Source organism: Lynx canadensis, chromosome X (genome assembly GCF_007474595.2).
Source record: "Lynx canadensis isolate LIC74 chromosome X, mLynCan4.pri.v2, whole genome shotgun sequence".
Taxonomy (NCBI): Eukaryota; Metazoa; Chordata; class Mammalia; order Carnivora; family Felidae; genus Lynx; species Lynx canadensis.
This window is the reverse complement of record NC_044321.2, coordinates 87,649,854-87,669,992: the sequence shown is the minus strand read 5'-3', so window position 1 is coordinate 87,669,992 and position 20,139 is coordinate 87,649,854. Positions and strand designations below refer to the sequence as shown.

Below are 20,139 nucleotides of genomic sequence, written 5' to 3'. Positions count from 1 at the left end.
GCCCCCAAATACATAAAACAATTACTCATAAACAGAAGCAACCTTATTGATAAGAATGTGGTAATTGCTGGGGACTTTAACACCCCACTTACACAAATGGATAGATCATCTAGACACACGGTCAATAAAGAAACAAGGGCCCTGAATGAGACATTGGATCAGATGGACTTGACAGATATATTTAGAACTCTGCATCCCAAAGCAACAGAATATACTTTCTTCTCGAGTGCACATGGAACATTCTCCAAGATAGATCATATACTGGGTCACAAAACAGCCCTTCATAAGTTTACAAGAATTGAAATTATACCATGCATACTTTCAGACCACAATGCTATGAAGCTTGAAATCAACCACAGGAAAAAGTCTGGAAAACCTCCAAAAGCATGGAGGTTAAAGAACACCCTACTAACGAATGAGTGGGTCAACCAGGCAATTAGAGAAGAAATCAAAAAATATATGGAAACAAACGAAAATGAAAATACACCAATCCAAACGCTTTGGGACGCAGCGAAGGCAGTCCTGAGAGGAAAATACATTGCAATCCAGGCCTATCTCAAGAAACAAGAAAAATCCCAAATACAAAATCTAACAGCACACCTAAAGGAAATAGAAGCAGAACAGCAAAGGCAGCCTAAACCCAGCAGAAGAAGAGAAATAATAAAGATCAGAGCAGAAATAAACAATATAGAATCTAAAAAAACTGTAGAGCAGATCAACGAAACCAAGAGTTGGTTTTTTGAAAAAAATAAACAAAATTGACAAACCTCTAACCAGGCTTCTCAAAAAGAAAAGGGAGATGACCCAAATAGATAAACTCATGAATGAAAATGGAATTATTACAACCAATCCCTCAGAGATACAAGCAATTATCAGGGAATACTATGAAAAATTATATGCCAACAAATTGGACAACCTGGAAGAAATGGACAAATTCCTGAACACCCACACTCTTCCAAAACTCAATCAAGAGGAAATAGAAAGCTTGAACAGACCCATAACCAGCGAAGAAATTGAATCGGTTATCAAAAATCTCCCAACAAATAAGAGTCCAGGACCAGATGGCTTCCCAGGGGAGTTCTACCAGACATTTAAAGCAGAGATAATACCTATCCTTCTCAAGCTATTCCAAGAAATAGAAAGGGAAGGAAAACTTCCAGACTCATTCTATGAAGCCAGTATTACTTTGATTCCTAAACCAGACAGAGACCCAGTAAAAAAAGAGAACTACAGGCCAATATCCCTGATGAATATGGATGCAAAAATTCTCAATAAGATACTAGCAAATCGAATTCAACGGCATATAAAAAGAATTATTCACCATGATCAAGTGGGATTCATTCCTGGGATGCAGGGCTGGTTCAACATTCGCAAATCAATCAACGTGATACATCACATAACAAAAAAAAAGAGAAGAACCATATGATCCTGTCAATCGATGCAGAAAAGGCCTTTGACAAAATCCAGCACCCTTTCTTAATAAAAACCCTTGAGAAAGTCGGGATAGAAGGAACATACTTAAACATCATAAAAGCCATTTATGAAAAGCCCACAGCTAACATCATCCTCAACGGGGAAAAACTGAGAGCTTTTTCCCTGAGATCAGGAACACGACAGGGATGCCCACTCTCACCGCTGTTGTTTAACATAGTGCTGGAAGTTCTAGCATCAGCAATCAGACAACAAAAGGAAATCAAAGGCATCAAAATTGGCAAAGATGAAGTCAAGCTTTCGCTTTTTGCAGATGACATGATATTATACATGGAAAATCCGATAGACTCCACCAAAAGTCTGCTAGAACTGATACAGGAATTCAGCAAAGTTGCAGGATACAAAATCAATGTACAGAAATCAGTTGCATTCTTATACACTAACAATGAAGCAACAGAAAGACAAATAAAAAAAATGATCCCATTCACAATTGCACCAAGAAGCATAAAATACCTAGGAATAAATCTAACCAAAGATGTAAAGGATCTGTATGCTGAAAACTATAGAAAGCTTATGAAGGTAATTGAAGAAGATTTAAAGAAATGGAAAGACATTCCCTGCTCATGGATTGGAAAAATAAATATTGTCAAAATGTCAATACTACCCAAAGCTATCTACACATTCAATGCAATCCCAATCAAAATTGCACCAGCATTCTTCTCGAAATTAGAACAAGCAATCCTAAAATTCATATGGAACCACAAAAGGCCCCGAATAGCCAAAGGAATTTTGAAGAAGAAGACCAAAGCAGGAGGCATCACAATCCCAGACTTTAGCCTCTACTACAAAGCTGTAATCATCAAGACAGCATGGTATTGGCACAAAAACAGACACACAGACCAATGGAATAGAATAGAAGCCCCAGAACTAGACCCACAAACGTATGGCCAACTCATCTTTGACAAAGCAGGAAAGAACATCCAATGGAAAAAAGACAGCCTCTTTAACAAATGGTGCTGGGAGAACTGGACAGCAACATGCAGAAGGTTGAAACTAGACCACTTTCTCACACCATTTACAAAAATAAACTCAAATGGATAAAGGACCTAAATGTGAGACAGGAAACCATCAAAACCCTAGAGGAGAAAGCAGGAAAAGACCTCTCTGACCTCAGCCGTAGCAATCTCTTACTCGACACATCCCAAAGGCAAGGGAATTAAAAGCAAAAGTGAATTACTGGGACCTTATGAAGATAAAAAGCTTCTGCACAGCAAAGGAAACAACCAACAAAACTAAAAGGCAACCAACGGAATGGGAAAAGATATTTGCAAATGACATATCGGACAAAGGGCTAGTATCTAAAATCTATAAAGAGCTCACCAAACTCCACACCCGAAAAACAAATAACCCAGTGAAGAAATGGGCAGAAAACATGAATAGACACTTCTCTAAAGAAGACATCCAGGGGCGCCTGGGTGGCGCAGTCGGTTAAGCGTCCGACTTCAGCCAGGTCACGATCTCGCGGTCCGTGAGTTCAAGCCCCGCTTCAGGCTCCGGGCTGATGGCTCGGAGCCTGGAGCCTGTTTCCGATTCTGTGTCTCCCTCTCACTCTGCCCCTCCCCCGTTCATGCTCTGTCTCTCTCTGTCCCAAAAATAAATAAACATTGAAAAAAAAAAAAAGACATCCAGATGGCCAATAGGCACATGAAAAGATGTTCAGCGTCGCTCCTTATCAGGGAAATACAAATCAAAACCACACTCAGGTATCACCTCACGCCAGTCAGAGTGGCCAAAATGAACCAATCAGGAGACTATAGATGCTGGCGAGGATGTGGAGAAACGGGAACCCTCTTGCACTGTTGGTGGGAATGCAAATTGGTGCAGCCGCTCTGGAAAGCAGTGTGGAGGTTCCTCAGAAAATTAAAAATAGACCTACCCTATGACCCAGCAATAGCACTGCTAGGAATTTATCCAAGGGATACAGGAGTACTGATGCATAGGGGCACTTGTACCCCAATGTTCATAGCAGCACTCTCAACAATAGCCAAATTATGGAAAGAGCCTAAATGTCCATCAACTGATGAATGGATAAAGAAATTGTGGTATATATACACAATGGAATATTATGTGGCAATGAGAAAAAATGAAATATGGCCTTTTGTAGCAACGTGGATGGAACTGGAGAGTGTAATGCTAAGTGAAATAAGCCATACAGAGAAAGACAGATACCATATGGTTTCACTCTTATGTGGATCCTGAGAAACTTAACGGGAACCCATGGGGGAGGGGAAGGGAAAAAAAAAAAAGAGGTTAGAGTGGGAGAGAGCCAAAGCATAAGAGACTGTTAAAAACTGAGAACAAACCGAGGGTTGATGGGGGGTGGGAGGGAGGGGAGGGTGGGTGATGGGTATTGAGGAGGGCACCTTTTGGGATGAGCACTGGGTGTTGTATGGAAACCAATTTGTCAATAAATTTCATATATAAAAAAAAAAAAAAGGTAAAAAAAAAAAATAGTTCACCTGCAAAAAATATCATCTATCATCCCTCTGTCTTCACTCCCAAGATCTCAGGACATGTGTGAGAGGGATCCCTGGGATTTCCCTGGACAAGACAGAGGTTTAGGTTTGTGGACTAGTTCATTTATTCTATCTGTGGCTACTTACCATATGCTAGGTGCATGGTCCTATGGGGGACAGACGTCACAAGAGACACTATCCTTGCCCACAGAGACTAGTTATGATATAGTGCTGGGAACCTAGAAAACTGGCTGAATATACAGTCCAACCGAACTATGGTGTGCTAAGCAGCCGTTACAAAAGAATGAGTTACATCCATTAGCTGCACAGATTACGGATTATCTGTTACGTTAAAGGAAATTCACTGGAGCAATGTTTAGTGTAATGCCAATTGTGTAGGAAATCAAAACCCACACAAACCAACAACCCTAGAAATAGGGAAATCTTGCTCTGCATTTATGAGCAGAAGAAAACTGTGGAAAGATACACAAGCCTTTAACACAACTTACCCCTGGGGGGGTGAGCGGAATAGGATTGAAAGCTGGTGGGTAAAATGATTAGCTTTCTCTTTATATTCCTGATTGGTTTTTCAACAGAGCATATCTGATTTTTATTAAAAAAATAAAATAAAATAATAATCCCAGAGGCGCCTGGGTGGCTCACTTGAGCATCCATCTTTGGCTTAGGTCATGATGGCGTGATTCTTGAGTTCGAGCCCCACATGGGGATCACTGCTGTCAGAGCAGAGCCTGCTTCAGATCCTCTGTCCCTCTCTCTCTGCCCCTCCCCCATTACACATGCTCTCTCTCTCTCTCTCTCTCTCTCAAAAATAATAAACAAACATTTTTTTTTTAAATCCTAAAGGTATAATCCATCCCTCAAATCTCTAGTGGGTACTGTATAAAATTTACCACAAAGAGTTGATTTGGCTTAATACTTGAAAATCAGTCTACATAATTAGGAAAGAAAGAAGAGAACACCCATAAGCTTTGTATCAGAAAGACCAAAGTTCTCAGGCCAGCTCAGTCTATGCATCCCTATACAAGTTACTTAAACTTTGGATGGCTCAATCTGCAAAATGTTTATTATAATACCACCTCAAAGGACTTTTGTGAGGACCCAAGACTAATAATTAACAGCTAACACTGACTGAGGGTGTCCTGTTTGCCAGGTGCTGTGCTACACACTTCACACATGTTAACTACTTAATCTTCAGGATAAATTTAGGAGGTTAGCACGACTGTCACCTCCATTTTATAGATGAGGAGAACTGTGGTCCACAGAAGTAACTTGGCCAGCTTCCTTCCCTCTCTCTCTCTCTCTCTCTTTCACACACACACACACACACACACACACACACACACACGGGAGTAGCACAGCCAGGATATGAGCCCACATCCATAGCTTTGCTCCCTACATCCATATTCTTAATACATTAGGGTGAGATACCTGTGAAAGAGCTTTTCTGGTTGCAAAGTCCCATCTGCCTGTAAGAAATTCTTAGTAGAGGTGGAAAAGAGAAGAAATACACCAGAATCTAAACACGGTAAGGGTGAAAAGATGGAACAGAAGCAGCATCATGGATATCTTCTAGTGGTATGCAATGTCCACATATACAACCAGAATTCATGATTCTTCATCCTGTTCTTCAGAATCTCAATGACAAGTGTGCAGTTTCCTACCTCCATGCCCAGCCATGGCATTCCCTTAGTTGAACTGCTTTGCTCTTCTGTGATTGCATGCATATTCCATTCATCTCCCAAGGCTCACTTTGGGCTTTATTTCTCTGAGAAGCCTTTTTGGACCACTTAACCCACTGATCTCTCCAAGAGGCAGTGCATTCAGCTGTAGCATATTAGGAACTGCATAACTCTGGGCAAGCCATTTAAACCTCTCTGAACCCCAATTTCTTCACAGGTAAAATGGGGTTCTTGTGTGAGTTAAATAGTAACATATGTAAATTACCTGACATACAGCAGGTGCCTGATCAATGCTAATATTAATCCTCTTCCCATCTTAGAACTCAGAGCAATTGCAATTTAGCAATTCAGCCCGGACTGCCTTGTGATACATATTTTTCATGATTTCAGTCTTAGTACTGCCATAATTTATGCCTCATCTTTCTAATTAAACTGCCAAGTTCCTTGAGAGCCAGGAACACACCCTTGGCTCTTTCCACATTCCCTGCAGCATCTTGCACAATACGTAATACCAAAAATTGCTCAATGAAAATCTGGACTGTGTGATTGGGCTAGATTCATGGAGGATGGAAGGCTCTCAAAGATTAATCTTGGGGTGCCTGGGTGACTCAGTCGGTTAAGCATCTGACCCTTGACTTCGGCTCAGGTCACTATCTCACAGTTTGTGAGTTTGAGCCCTGCATCGGGCTCCGTGCAGTTAGTGTGGAACCTGCTTGGGATTCTCTCTCTCTCTCCCTCTCTCTCTGCCCCTCCCCTGCTCGCTCTCGCTCTCTCTCTCTCTCAAAAAATAAATTAATAAACTTAAAAAAAAGATGAATCTTAAAATAAAGGCAGCTATTAGACATATTCTAGAATAGTCCCTAGAATTTGGTTTCATCTCATCAGAAACACACTGGCCTTTGTAGAAGGCTGAGGCAAAATTTTGACCAAATCAATTCTTCAAAACGCAAAGGTCTCTTCTAAAACCAAGCTTTTTATCTTTTAAGTGCTCTCAGGAAAGCAAAGGGACATTCTGTCCCTAGTTCAGGTCCAAGATCCAAACTATAACTTTCTTAAACGGCTCAATTTGCCAGGCACCAAAGTAACTTTTCTAGGTCAATTAGCACATTCCAACATGCCAGTTAGCAAAGAGTAAGATTCTCAACCCCATTTGCCCGGGGGGAAAGCGAAGTTTCCCAAGCAGCACACACGGGGACAAGGTGTACCAGCGACAAGCCTGCGTCTCGAGAACATGAAGATAATGATTGTGGATGCCAGGGAGCCGCCCCAGTAATGAAAAAATCATTACTAGCCTCTTCCACTCAGTCTCAGAGTGAGGGACATTTGAGAGAACCATCTCTCACAAAACAGGAAGCAGACAAAAGGCAGGGGGATGGGAAAGGAGGGGGAAAAAAGAGCAAGAAGAGAGATCAACAAGGATACATAATAATGGACAATTTTGATAATGAGATAATTCTACTTGAGGCTTTGGGCCTTGAAGAAGAAAGGAACTTGATGAAAAGAATCATTACCATCCTTATTATTATTCCAGTAGAAGACAGATGGCTGTAAAAAAAAAACAAAACAAAAAAAACAAACGGGCCAGGCCAGAGTCTTCAGTCTGGGAAGGGGGCAGATATGGTGTCTTATGTTTGTTTTCCGCTTCCACTCTCCCTTGCTCAGAACACTCTACATTCAGATGCCCTCTCCTGGGCATCTGAGGACAAAAGGCACAGGACTAGAGATGTAGCTCACGCTCAGTGCCTCATTGTGATGACTAGATCAACAACAATGCAAGGTAAGAGATGGAAATGAGAACCTAGTATGTAACCAGGTTCCATTGGTACCCTACTGAGCTCCTACCTCCCGGCTTTCACTTTCCAGAAGGTGTTTTAGCTTGGAATGGGTATGTTTTGCTAAGTCACAGGCACAGATAAGGAATCCAGCATCACCACCAGCCCAAAAGCCACTAGCTATCACAAGGAGTTCATTAACTAGGCAACACATCTATTCTTTGAGCCATGGAGTATAGCCAGCTTGGGTGGGAAGTGATCTCAACCTGGGATCCACGGATGGGCTAGGGGTTGGCGGGAGACAGGAGAGGAGAGTCTCCTGAAATTATCTGCCCAATTGTGTTTGTGCATTTATCTAGGAAGAGGGTCTATAGTCTTCTTCAGCTTCTCAGAGAAACCTGTGGCCCAACTCTTTCAGATGGACAGAACTAAGAAGCATCTCCAGCATCTGGGCTCATCAGCTTTCAAACATGCCCTGAACTCCCATCATAGAATAGGAAAACAGCTCTGAAGTCTGAGTCAGGAGACCTGGATTTTAGGGGCCACCCACCTTAGCTTCCTGGGCAAGGCATTTATCCTTCTAAGGATACATAAGATGAGACCAGACAAGCTTTCAGCTCCCTGCTAATCTAATAATCAATAGTTCTATGATGAATTTTTCCTCCTTCCCTTCAAGAAGAGAAATAGCACTTAAGATACTTCACCTGAAGCCAGAAAAAGACCATCTCCAGAATCCTGGCAGTAAAGAGCTCTTCCTTATAATATGAGCCACTGGAATATATGGTCCTTCCTCTAAGGTGTCAGCTTCTAAGCTGGAGAACCAGGAGAAATTGGGACCCAGGCATTCTCTAGCTAGTCTGCATATACTGGTGCCAGGAAGTCACAGGACAGAGTACAGCAAATGAAAATTCACTGATGACCAGTCAGCTTTAGCTGACTGTGGCAACTTCCTGGAACTCCCTTGTTCTCTCTCTTTATATATATGAACATATATAAGACTCTGTTACTGGCACACACACTCACTCATTTTCTTTTCCTTGCCTTTAGATTACTGCTTATGAACAACAACAACAACAACAACAAAGATTAAAATGGTAAAGGGTCAAGAACAAAGAGCAAAAGAGGGGTGCCTGGCTGGCTCAGTACAGCATGTTAGTCTTGGTCTTGGGGTCGTGAGTTCAAACCCCACATTGGGCCTGAAGCCTACTAAAAAAAATAAAGAAGGAGAAGGAGATATCCTTTTGGGATGCTTGGGTGATGAGGAGGAGGAGAAGGAGAAGGAGGAGAAGAAGAAGAAATCCTTTTGGGGTGCCTCAGTCAGTTAAGTGTCTGACTCGATTTTAGCTCAGGTCATGATCTCACAGCTTTGTGGGTCCAAGCCCTGCTTAGGACTCTGCACTGGCAGCATGGAGCCTGCTTGGAATTCTCTTTCCCTCTCTCTCTACCCCTCCCCCACTTGCGCTGTCTCTGTCTCTCTCTAAATAAATAAATAAATAAACTTTGAAGATTATATAAAAAAGAAGAAAGACGGAAACAGAAGTCAAAAGCTGGGTTCTTACCTAACCGGATTATCAGGCTTAAAGAGTTGCCAATCTTCCTGCGTCTTATTTTAACTCAATCTGTATTCAACTAAGGGATCGCAAAGCAAAAAGTCCTGAAGGCCAGAAGTAGCCCAAGAGGGGTCCCAACTATCCAAGAAAACCAAGGCAAAGCCAGTTGCAAAAACACAAGCAAATGAAGCCACGACCGTGAGCTCTTCTCAGCTTCATTTTAGAAAAAGAGCAGCACCAAGATTATTTACCAGAGTGATTAGAATCGCTCATTAAGAGAGAGCTCATCAAAGAAGCTTCAATGTTAAGGAAAGTTACCTGAACATTCTTGATGAGCTGGTTGGCTATAGCCCGATATGTATTTGTAAAGCATTAGGTGCTGTAACAACTGTAATAGCAAATCTGCCATGAGAAAGGGGAAGAAGGGGAGAGAGAGAAAGAGAAAGAAGGAAGGAAGGAAAGGAGGAAAAGAGGGGATGAAAGAGAAATAGTGTTTTCTGTACAGAGTAGTAAAGCTGTTAAGGGCTGAATTGTGTCCCCACCAAAATTCATATGTTCAAGGCCTAATCTCAGAATGTCACTACATTTGGAAATGCCTCCAATAAAGTGGTGATTAAGTTAAAAGGAGGCCATTAGGTGGCCCCTAATCCAATCTGACAGATGTCCCTACAGGAAGAGGAGATTTGGACACACAGAGAGGCACCACGGATGTGCGTGCACGGAGAAAAGACCATGTGAAAAGACATCAAGATGGCGGCCATATGCAAGCCAAGGAGAGAGGCTTCAGAGAAAACCAATGCCGCTGGCATCTTGATCTGGGGGATTATGAACAGTGCCTTGCCTCAGAAGTTTATTGTGAGGATCAAATACGTTAGCCCATGCAGAGCACTTGGAACAGTACTGGGTGCACAGTAAGCGCTCCAGAAGTGTCAGCTGACCTGGTGAAGAATGCAGCTGTGGTATAACAATACCGGCTGAATGAAAACTTCACCACCGCCTTTCTGACTCCAGGTACCTGAATGGGCTTTTGGGGGCCTTTAATTTCAAGCTCGCACAATGGGAATCATCACGTCTGTTTATGCTTAGTGGTCCTGCAAGACGACTATTTGGCTTTCCTTGTGGGAAAGGTCCCACTAGGAAGAGAGATGAAGGCAACCTGTGTCGAGGAACCATATGCACCTCAACGGATGGCAGAGACTGGCCCGAGCTGTGGGCTAGAAGCCCTCGAACTCAGGATCACTGACTGTGTGAGCCTGGGGTGGAGGTGGTATTTTCTGGTGCGCTGCCCCTTCCTGGAATCTGCCAGAACTGCTGAAAAGGAAGAAGTAAAGCAGCTTTTTATCTGCCTGACCTCTCAATCTGAGAAAACAGTGACAGGGTGAGCAGACAAATGGGATAAGAGAGCACTGGAGCCACTTCTCTGCCTCCGCAGCGTGGCTCCACATCCCTGGGCACACAATTTGTTTGTTTTGTACCGTTCTTGGGCACCGTTCTTCAGAGCCCCTACAGCTCTGAGACCAAGGCAGGCGTTCTGGTGAAGGACTCAGGTGAAGTCGGGCAAGTCGTACATTGTGGGGAATGCGGAAGAGAGAGCAAAGGTACCTACGTCAGCAGCCCGGGCCTGCTGAACCCAGCTCACAGGGGAACGAACACTGAGCTGTGTGTGGCCAGCCTACCATGGCAGACACAATACTGCCTGCCCTTTTCCCACCCTGGCACTTCCCCCTTCAGGAGCTCCTCTGGTCTATCTACGAGATGCTTTGGGCTCTGTGGAAGAAAGCTGGGAAGCCCTGTAAGCCACGCATTAAAATACAGATTCTGATGTAGTAGTTCTGAGGTAGGGGCCTAAAATTCTGCATTTCTACCCCAATGTTTATAGCAGCACTACACACACACACACACACACACACACACACACACACACAGGAATATTACTCAGCCACCAAAAAGCATGGAATCTTGCCATCTGCAACAACATGGATAGAATTAGAATGTATTATGCTAAGCGAAATAAGTCAGTCAGAGAAAGACAAATACCATATGATTTCACTCATATGTGGAATTTAAGAAATAAAACCGATGAACATGGGAGAAAGGAAGCAAAAATAAGATAAATACAAAGAGGGAGCGCTGCCTGGGTGGCTCAGTTGGTTAAGCATCCGACTTCAGCTCAGGTCATGATATCATGGGTCGTGAGTTCGAGCTCCATGTCGGGCTCTGTGCTGACAGGTCAGAGCCTAGAGCCCGTTTCAGATGCTGTGTCTCCCTCTCTCTCTGCCCGTCCCCCACTCATGCTCTGTATCTCTCTCTCTCTCTCTCTCTCTCAAAAATAAATAAAAACAGGGGCGCGTGGGTAGCTCAGTGGGTTAAGCATTCGACTTCGGCTCAGGTCATGATCTCACAGTCTGTAGGTTCAAGCCCCGAACTGGGCTCTGTGCTGACAGCTCGGAGTCTGGAGCCTGCTTCAGATCCTGTGTCTCCTTCTCTCTGCCCCTCCCCAGCTTGCATTCTGTCTCTCTCAAAAACAAGTAAACATCAAAAAATGTAAATAAATAAATAAATAAATAAATAAATAAATAAATTTTAAAAGACGTTTAAAGAAACCAGGGAGATAATCCATAAGAGACTTCTAAATACAGAGAACAAACTGAGGGTTGCTGGAGGGGTGTTGGGTGGGGGGATGGACTAAATGGGTGATGGGACCTCAGGACGGCACTTGTTGGGATGAGCACTGCGTGTTATAATAAAGTGATGAATCGCTAAACCCTATTCCTGAAATCATTATTACACTATATGTTAACTAACTTGGATTTAAATAAAAAATAAAATAAAAATTGAAAAAAATAAAAATTAAATAATAAATTAAATAAAATTCTGCATTTCTGAGAGGGAGCACCCACGTGAGGCTGGTCCTCAGACCACACTTGGATTTCCGCGTTTGGAGTTACTGGGAATTACGATCACCTAGGATGCTGATTCTCCAAGGGTGGTCGGAGGACCCCGGCAACCGACGTTCCTTGGGGGCTTATTACAAACGCTTGTTTCCTGGCATCATCCCCGATCCTTGTAATCAGACCTGCCAAAGGTGAGGTCTGGCAAGCCTCATTTTTTAGTCATTTCCTCAGGCTGACTGCTGTGGACATTCAGTTTCAGAGCTACTGCACAAAATCAGTGGTCCTCAACCACAGCTCCACGTTAGGAACACTTTTTAAAAACACTATACCCGGGGTGTGTCACAGATCAAGAACTCAGATGCTCCAAGGCATCAATGGTTTTTGTTTGTTTTTGTTGCTGCTGCTGTTCATTTGTTTGTTTGTTTGCTTAAGGACCCCTGGGTGAGCCTGGAGCAAAACGTTGAGCCTGGGTTCAAGATCACTGCTTTAGATGAATGCTTTTTCTTTTAATTTCTATTGATGTACAATATGCACCTAGAAACATACAGCAGTCGTAAGGGTATACGTGAGTATTTGTGAGGAGGGTGTGAAAACATCCTTGGAGAGAGTGAAGGTTAGCTGTGCTGATAGGATCTAGAGGCTTCTCCATTCCCAACTCTGACACTTAGAACTTGTGTGACTCCATGAATGTCAGTTTCTTCCTCTGTAACAAGAGGCCATAATACTTGCCCTTATCTACCTCCTGTAACTGTTATGTTGAAAAGACCCTGTAAACTATAAAATGCTATCCAAAGAGGAAGGATTAGCATTGTGAGATTTACACTGCGATCTTAATGCATGATGCAAACTTAAGTAAGTCATGAAAACAGAAAGCAGGAGCAAGGATTTTACAGGTGATTTGTCTTCCTGTGCTTTCTAACATGTGCGGCAAATCCCTCCACAGTCCCACATGAGGGAGTCTGAGGACAGGGCCCTGCCACCCCAGCCTTATAGCTCCTGTTTCTCTCTATGCCCATTTATCAACCCCCCCCACCCGCCCCCGCTACAGCGGGATTCTACTTGCTAACCACTGCAGGTGGTGGGGGTGGTGGCCCAGACTGCCCTGCAGGTTTGGGTGAATGCGGGAAAGAATCTAATTCTTTCCCAACAGGCCTCTTGACACAGCAGACAGGCCTTGAGGCTCCCCATCAGATTATTCTGGGCCAATGTGGCTGAGTCCAAACGAGAGCCCCTTAGAACACCTGGAAACCTCTAATAAAGTGAGTCTCCCAGCCCCCCTTCTCTCCAGCAATGCTCTCCAAGAGCTCCTGTAGGCTTTTTCAGTCTATCCTAAACTCTTAATGCAGGCCTAGAGTTCCATCAAATACTCCCACCCTTACCTACCAAGCTCCGCTGCATCCAAATAGCGCTATGTCAAACCTCAATATTAAATATATAGATATTTTAACACTCACACGGGCACACTGAGCTAAGCATGGGGGCAAGCACTGGATAGTGAAAGAGCGAGCAAAGACTACTCTGTACATTGCTGGTGTGTTTCTAGAAGGAGCAACTTACCAGCCGGGTATTTACCACAGGAAACAGCAGGGCCAGAAGCGCTCCATTCAACATGTGCATCTGGAGCCTGGAGAGAAAAAACAGACAAAAGTCCAGGTCACACTCGGACTCTGTTGCAAAGGCGGGCAAAAATGTGTCAAGTTACGCCCTGCCATGTGGGAGAGCATGTCAACAAGCGACTCTCTGTGTAAAATGGCACCGGTGTTGGCGCACACGCGTAATAAATTGAAAGCGGCACGTCTTGCACGAATGAAATGTTCTGACCACTGCCTCAAACTCCCCCAAATGCCCCCTCAATGCGCTTTAGCTACACCACTTCATTCCACAATGAGCTCTGTGCTCCCTAAGCCTCCAATCGGTCCCAATCAACAGCTTCAGCCACCGCAGCTCAGGCAACTGTCAAAAAGAGGGGTTATACTAAGCAACTGCCCTGTTACCGCAGTGGAGGAGACACTGTTTCTTGTAACGTGCTTGTTTATTTACACAGCTATGTCCGATCCTTTTCCCCCAAACAGCAGCCCAGGTATAAAAAGGCTGGTTAATGTGGCGAGCCGAACGCAGTGTTCTGTCAACTGTGTTCTGCCACTTTCTTAGACATGTCTTCAGGGCACTTTGGATTCTCAATCTCTGCCCCTCCCCAGCTGACTTTCTCTCTCTCTCTCTCTCTCTCTCTCTCTGTCTCTCAAAAATAAACGTTAAATTTTTTTTTTAACAAAGTGGGGGCACCTGGGTGGCTCACTTGGGTAACCATCCGACTTTAGCTCAGGTCATGATCTCACAGTCTGTGAGTTCGAGCCCTGCGTCAGGCTCTGTGCTGACAGCTCAGAGCCTGGAGCCTGCTTCAGATTCTGTGTCTCCCTCTCTCTCTGCCCCTTCCCAGCTTGCACTCTGTCTCTCTCTGTCTCTCTCTTTCTCAAAAATAAATAAATATTTTACAATTTTTTAAAAAAAGAAATGTCTTCCAGGCTGCTGCAAGAGGTGGGGACAGCAGAAGTGGCAGGCTTCCAGGCTTTCTTTGATTGATTTTACAGATTGGATTTTGTGACTTCAAAGCAAAACAAAAAAAGAGAAAGGTAGGGGTAGAAGAAGATGAATAAAACCACCAGTCTCCAGCATCAGTAATAATACTGTTTCTGAATACCAGACTTGTTGAAACACAAGCTAGAAACCCTGTATAAGTCAAGAAAAACCAAGTCGGAGGGCACCTGGGTGGCTCAGTCAATTGAGGGTCCGACTTCGGCTCAGGTCATGATCTCACGGTTTGTGGGTTTGATCCCCGTGTCAGGCTCTGTGCTGACAGTGTGGATGCTGCTTGGTATTCTCTCTCTTGCTCTCTCTCTGCCCCTCCCTTGCTTGTGCTCTGTCTCTCTCTCAAAAATAAACATTTTTAAAAAAAAGAACAACCAAGTCAGGAACAAACTGCCTGTGAGGGCTCTGAAGATGGACTTAAGCAGCTTCCTTCATCACTCAAGGCAAACAGTCCTTCATTTTTTTCTTAAATGTTTATTTATTTTTTTAGAGACAGAGTGCCAGTGGGGGAGGAGCAGAGAGAGAGAGGGAGACACAGAATCCAAAGCAGGCTCCAGGCTCTGAGCTGTCAGCACAGAGCCCGACATGGGGCTCGAACTCACAGATGGCGAGATCATGACCTGAGCTGAGGTCGGATGCTTAACTGACTGAGCCACCCAGGCGCCCCAGCAAATGGTCCTTTAAAACTGAAGGAGAAGTCAAGAGTGACAGTCCTTCTCCCGAAGGAAAGTGGATTGGATGGGTCAGGTACAACCACCACGCAGTCAACAGGCCTTTTGGACCTCAAGACATTAGCGCGCTCTCTCTCACATACACACGCACACACATGCACACTCACACAGCAGCCCCACGATACCAGGATTTCTCCCATGCCCTGAATGGGAAAGGACTCCATATTCTGAAGCCCCCCCCCAAGAACTTCAGGCGCTCTCTCGAAGCTCACAGATGTGTACCTAAGACTAAGAGGCATCACAAGGAGACCCATGAGGACAGCACAGAAGCCCAAAGGTGGTTTTTCATTTCCCCCAGTCTGTTCACTACTGTTACTCGTTGTTACCAATGCCGCGAGGATGCTGGTACCGTGCACTTAACGTAATCTCAGCGCATATCTACTTAACTGCCTGACATGAATTATCTCGCTTCATTCTGACAGTAATCTTACGAGACAGGTACAATTCCTTCTTTTCCCATTTGGTGAGGAGGAAACCAAGTTCAGAGATGCACAGTGGCCTGGTTCACACCATACTTAAGATAGAAGAGCCAAGATTCGAACCCAGGTTTCTCTAACTCCAGACCCCAAACTCCTAGATCCCTCTTGCTGCCTGATACCAGAGCTCCCCTCCCCTCCTCCCGGCCAAATGTGACCTCAGGTGGAGAGTCAGGGAGGCTTGTGTTTCCAAACTCCATTTGGGTTTCAGGGAAGCCACCCTATTTATTCCCTGGCCAGGGCTCCATATGCTTTCGGGGCGGGCGGGGGGGAGGGGTTGGTGACCAAGGGGAGAATGCTCTGAGGCCACGCCAAGTCCTCGCGGTCCTGCAGTTTAACAGGACTTGGCTAAGTCCACAAAAGGAAGGAGGTACACCAATGCAGTGTCACTCCTGCCTCCCAGGGCTGGCCACGTGACCATGCTTTTATAACAGGGTCACTCGAGAGGGGCACTCTGTGCTCTGAGAAACCGATTGCTGAGAATTCTTACTCAGGCCTCAAGGGCTTAGGGCAGGGTTCATTAATAGCCATTCCAGGCCTGGCCTAACTCTGTCTCTGGGCCTGCCTACGGGAGGCCCCAGGCATAAACATTCTTGTTTAGCCACAGCATAAACATTCACCCTGGAGAGGGGAGAGGGAAACATCACATTAAGAGTCCAGGTAAAGCTGGACTCTGGTGCCAGGCTTTGCTACTGGCCTTAAAAGAATACTGGCATTTACACAAGGCCAAAAAGATATCTGGGCACCAGAAGTGAAATCGTGAGGATGACGAAATTGATTCCAAGGGCCCCCATGGAAGGCCAAACATAAAGAAAATAAAACCAACATCAAGATTCAAAACCATGGGCACCTGACTGTCTCAGTTGGTGGAGCGTGCAACTCTTGATCTTGGGGTCATGAGTTCAAGCCCCATGTTTGGTGCAGAGATTACTTAAAAAGTAAATAAACATTTTAAAACAGAGATTCAAAACAACTATTTAATTCCTAGATGAAGACAAGCCTGTTCTAGATCCCCAAAATTCAGTTCTATAAGCTACATATATGCCAAAGAGTGGATTATCTCTAATATATGGGAAGGTCTTACATATCAATAATTACAAAACGATCTAGCATGTACAGAGCATTTCTATGTGCCAACTGCTGGGTTAAGAACTCAGATGCATCATCTCATTTATCCATCGGTTTTTATTATAATCATTATCATCTTCTTTAACTTCACAGCTGAGAAAACCAAAGCACTAAGTGCCTACATGACTTGCCACAAATCATAGAGACAGCAAGAGTCAGAGGAAGAGGTCACATTCGGGTCTCGCCAAGTTTCGAGACTGCTTTTGTCACTGTAGACTGCTTTAAATCCAAGATATGAACGATGAACATTATACATGTTCCGTGTGTGTCTGTATGTGTGTGTGTGTGTGTCTGTGTGTGAGTGAATCAGTCAGACTGTAGAGAGAGAGGGAAAAGGTCAGTCAGACTGTAGGCTAGGAGGCAGAGAGAGAGTCAGACTGTAGGCCAGGTAGGAAAAGATTCCAGATTGCCTAAGGGGAGAGAGGGTCATGCCCTCTCTAGACTCCAAGCACTGCCAGACAGGTAAGTGAGTGGCCATATGAAAGGCAAAGGCTTTTGTTTTCACTTTATATCCACCTCCAGCCTGCCACTTCTATTGGGTATGGGAAACGGATAATGGGCTACTAGAAAGTCCTATGGGAGTTACCTCACCTGTACAATGGGAACAACAAGTACGCACCTCGTAGGACTGTCATAAGGAGTTAATATGTTGAAGTACTTAGAAGAGCACATTGTATATAGTAAGACTCATATAAGCATTTCGTAAATAAATGATGAAAATTTTGCCTAAAGCTTCAAGATGTAAAGGGAGGCAAGGAGAAAATAGGGAACTCAAGTGAGAGTCGGAGTGTTAAAAAAATTCAAAGGATGAAAAGGAGGTGCATAGAAAGCAAAAGGACAGACTGAAGGCCAGAACCAAGCAGCACAACAGACGTCTGTTGGATACAGACTTCTGTTCAGTTAGTCATGCTCATAAATCTCCTTGACAGCTCAAAGTCTTGGCCATTACTATCATCACAAATATTTTGTCAGCTTTTTTGTTTTTGTGTAGGACACTGAACTAAATTAGCTTCGTTGGTAAGAAACTGGGACAATATGGCAAATGTCATGGGTTTAATTCTCTTCCAGGTCAGTTCCTGTCATTAAATTTCGTTCCACAAACATTAATCAATCCATTATTATGTCTAATATTGTTCCAGGGGCTGTAGGGAAAAGATCAGTATAACACATAGTATCTGCCTTCAAGAAAATAATCTTGGGGCGCCTGGGTGGCTCAGTTGGTTAAGCATTCGATTTCGGCTCAGGCCATGATCTTGAGGTTCATGAATTTGAACCTCACATCGGTTCTGTGCTGACAGCTCGGAGCCTGGAGCCTGCTTCAGATTCTGTGTCTCCCTCTCCGTCTGCCTCTTCCCCGCTTGCTCATGCTCTCTGTCTCTCAAAAATAATAAACATTAAAAAAAGAAAAAAGAAAAAAAAATCTTACTGACAAGGCAAGAAATGAAGTAATGAAAGGAAATGGAGTATAATGGTGAAGGATTCAGGGTTTGGCAACAAACCTAAGCTCAAATTCCAGATCTACCACATACTGGTTGAGTGACTCTGGACAAATGACTTAAAATACATGTGTCAGTTTCCCCAATCATAAAACCGGGCTAATCATAGTACCTAGCTCAAAAGTTTGTTGAGAGAATTTAATAAGACCATGTAAAACTGATCAACATAATGCTTAGGACATAAAAAGTACTCAATACATGGTAGCTATGATTATCCTTAATAAGGCAATATAAATGAGTATCATGTTACCACTAAAAACCTTCATGAAAATATGAAACAGATGGCAAGTTCTGGAAAGGCAAATTCATAGAGAGGAATTCTCAAAGGAAATTGTAAAATAATTTGAACTGGACAAAAATAAAAATACAACAGATTAAAATGTGTCAGATACTTATAAAATTTGTAGATTAGGAAAAAGAAACAACTCAGTAATCCAAGCTTCCACCTTAAAAATCCAGAAAAAAAGATCAAAATAAACCAAAAGCAAGCAGAAGGAATGAAACAATAAAGATTGGAGCAATAATCAATGGAAGTAAATACAAAACCAACAGAGAAAAATCAATGAAACTGAAAGCTTGCCTTTGAAAAGGCCAATACAATTGATAAACCTCTAGAAGAATAACACGGACAAAAAGGAAGAAGACCGGAGTTACCAACATGAGGAAGGAAGGAAGGGCTATCATTACAGACCCCCTAGGAATTAAAATAATAAGGAGAAACTAGGAATAATAATTCAATACACATAAATTTGGCAACTTAGATACAATGGAAAATTTCCTCTAAAAATACAAATTACCAAAACTCACCCAAGATGAAATTGATAACCTGAACAATCCTATGAAGGAAATTGAATACACACACACACACACACACACACACACACACACACACACACACCGGAATATTATTCAGCCATTAAAAAGGAAACGTCATTTGCAACATCGATGGCCTTTGAGGAAATTATACTAAGTAAAATAAATCATATGGAGAAAGACAATTATCTTACAATCTCACTTATATGTACACTATAAAAAACAAACAAATAAAAAAGACAAACTAAAACTGAGCAGACAGGTACAGAGAACAGATTAGTAGTTGCCAGAAGCAGAGAGTCAGGGTGGGCAAAATGGGTGAAGGTGGTCAAAAGATACAAACTTCCAGTTATAAAATAAATAAGTGATGGGGGGTGTAATGTACAGCATGGTAACTATAGTTAATAATACTGTATTGTATATTTGAAGGCTGCTAAGAAAACAGATCTTAGAAGTTATCATCCCCAGGGCACCTGGATAGCTGAGGCGGTTAAACATCTGACTTTAGCTCAAGTCATAATCTCATGGTTCGTGAGTTCAAGCCCAGCATCAAGCTCCATGTTGACAGTGTGGAGCCTGCTTGAGATTCTCTCTCTCCCCCTCTCTCTCTGCCCTTCCCCCATACCTGCTCTCTCTCTTTCTCTGTCTCAAAATAAATAAACTTTAAAATACTTTGAAAAAAAAGAAGTTATCGGGATGCCTGGGTGGCTCAGTCTGGCATCCGACCTAGGCTCAGGTCATGATCTCACAGTTCATGGGTTCGAGCCCCATGTCAGGCTCTGTGCTGACAGTTCAGGGCCTGGAGTCTGCTTCGGATTCTGTGTCTCCCTTCCTCTCTGCCCCTCCCCTGCTCACTCTCTGTCTCTCTCAAAAAATGAATAAACATTTTTAAAAAAGGAAGTTATCATCACAAAAAAACGTATAACTATGTGTAGTGATGGATGCTAACTAGATTTATTATGTTTCACAATATATCATAATGTTGTACACCTGAAACTAATGTTTCAGTCAAATATATGTCATTAAAAAATTGCATTTGTCGTTAA

At 43.3% G+C, this 20,139-nt stretch overlaps 1 protein-coding gene across 8 annotated transcripts in view; it reads right to left on the bottom strand.

The window, feature by feature from the left end:
- The window catches only part of TMEM164 (transmembrane protein 164), a 177,148-nt gene that overhangs the window by 66,555 nt on the left and 90,454 nt on the right, over positions 1 to 20,139 (bottom strand). For all 8 annotated transcript variants that reach the window (XM_030306214.1, XM_030306219.1, XM_030306218.1 and 5 more), the window contains one exon: positions 13,421 to 13,487. In XM_030306214.1, the coding sequence (XP_030162074.1) occupies positions 13,421 to 13,487 (67 nt within the window). The remainder of the gene's footprint in view (positions 1 to 13,420; positions 13,488 to 20,139) is intronic.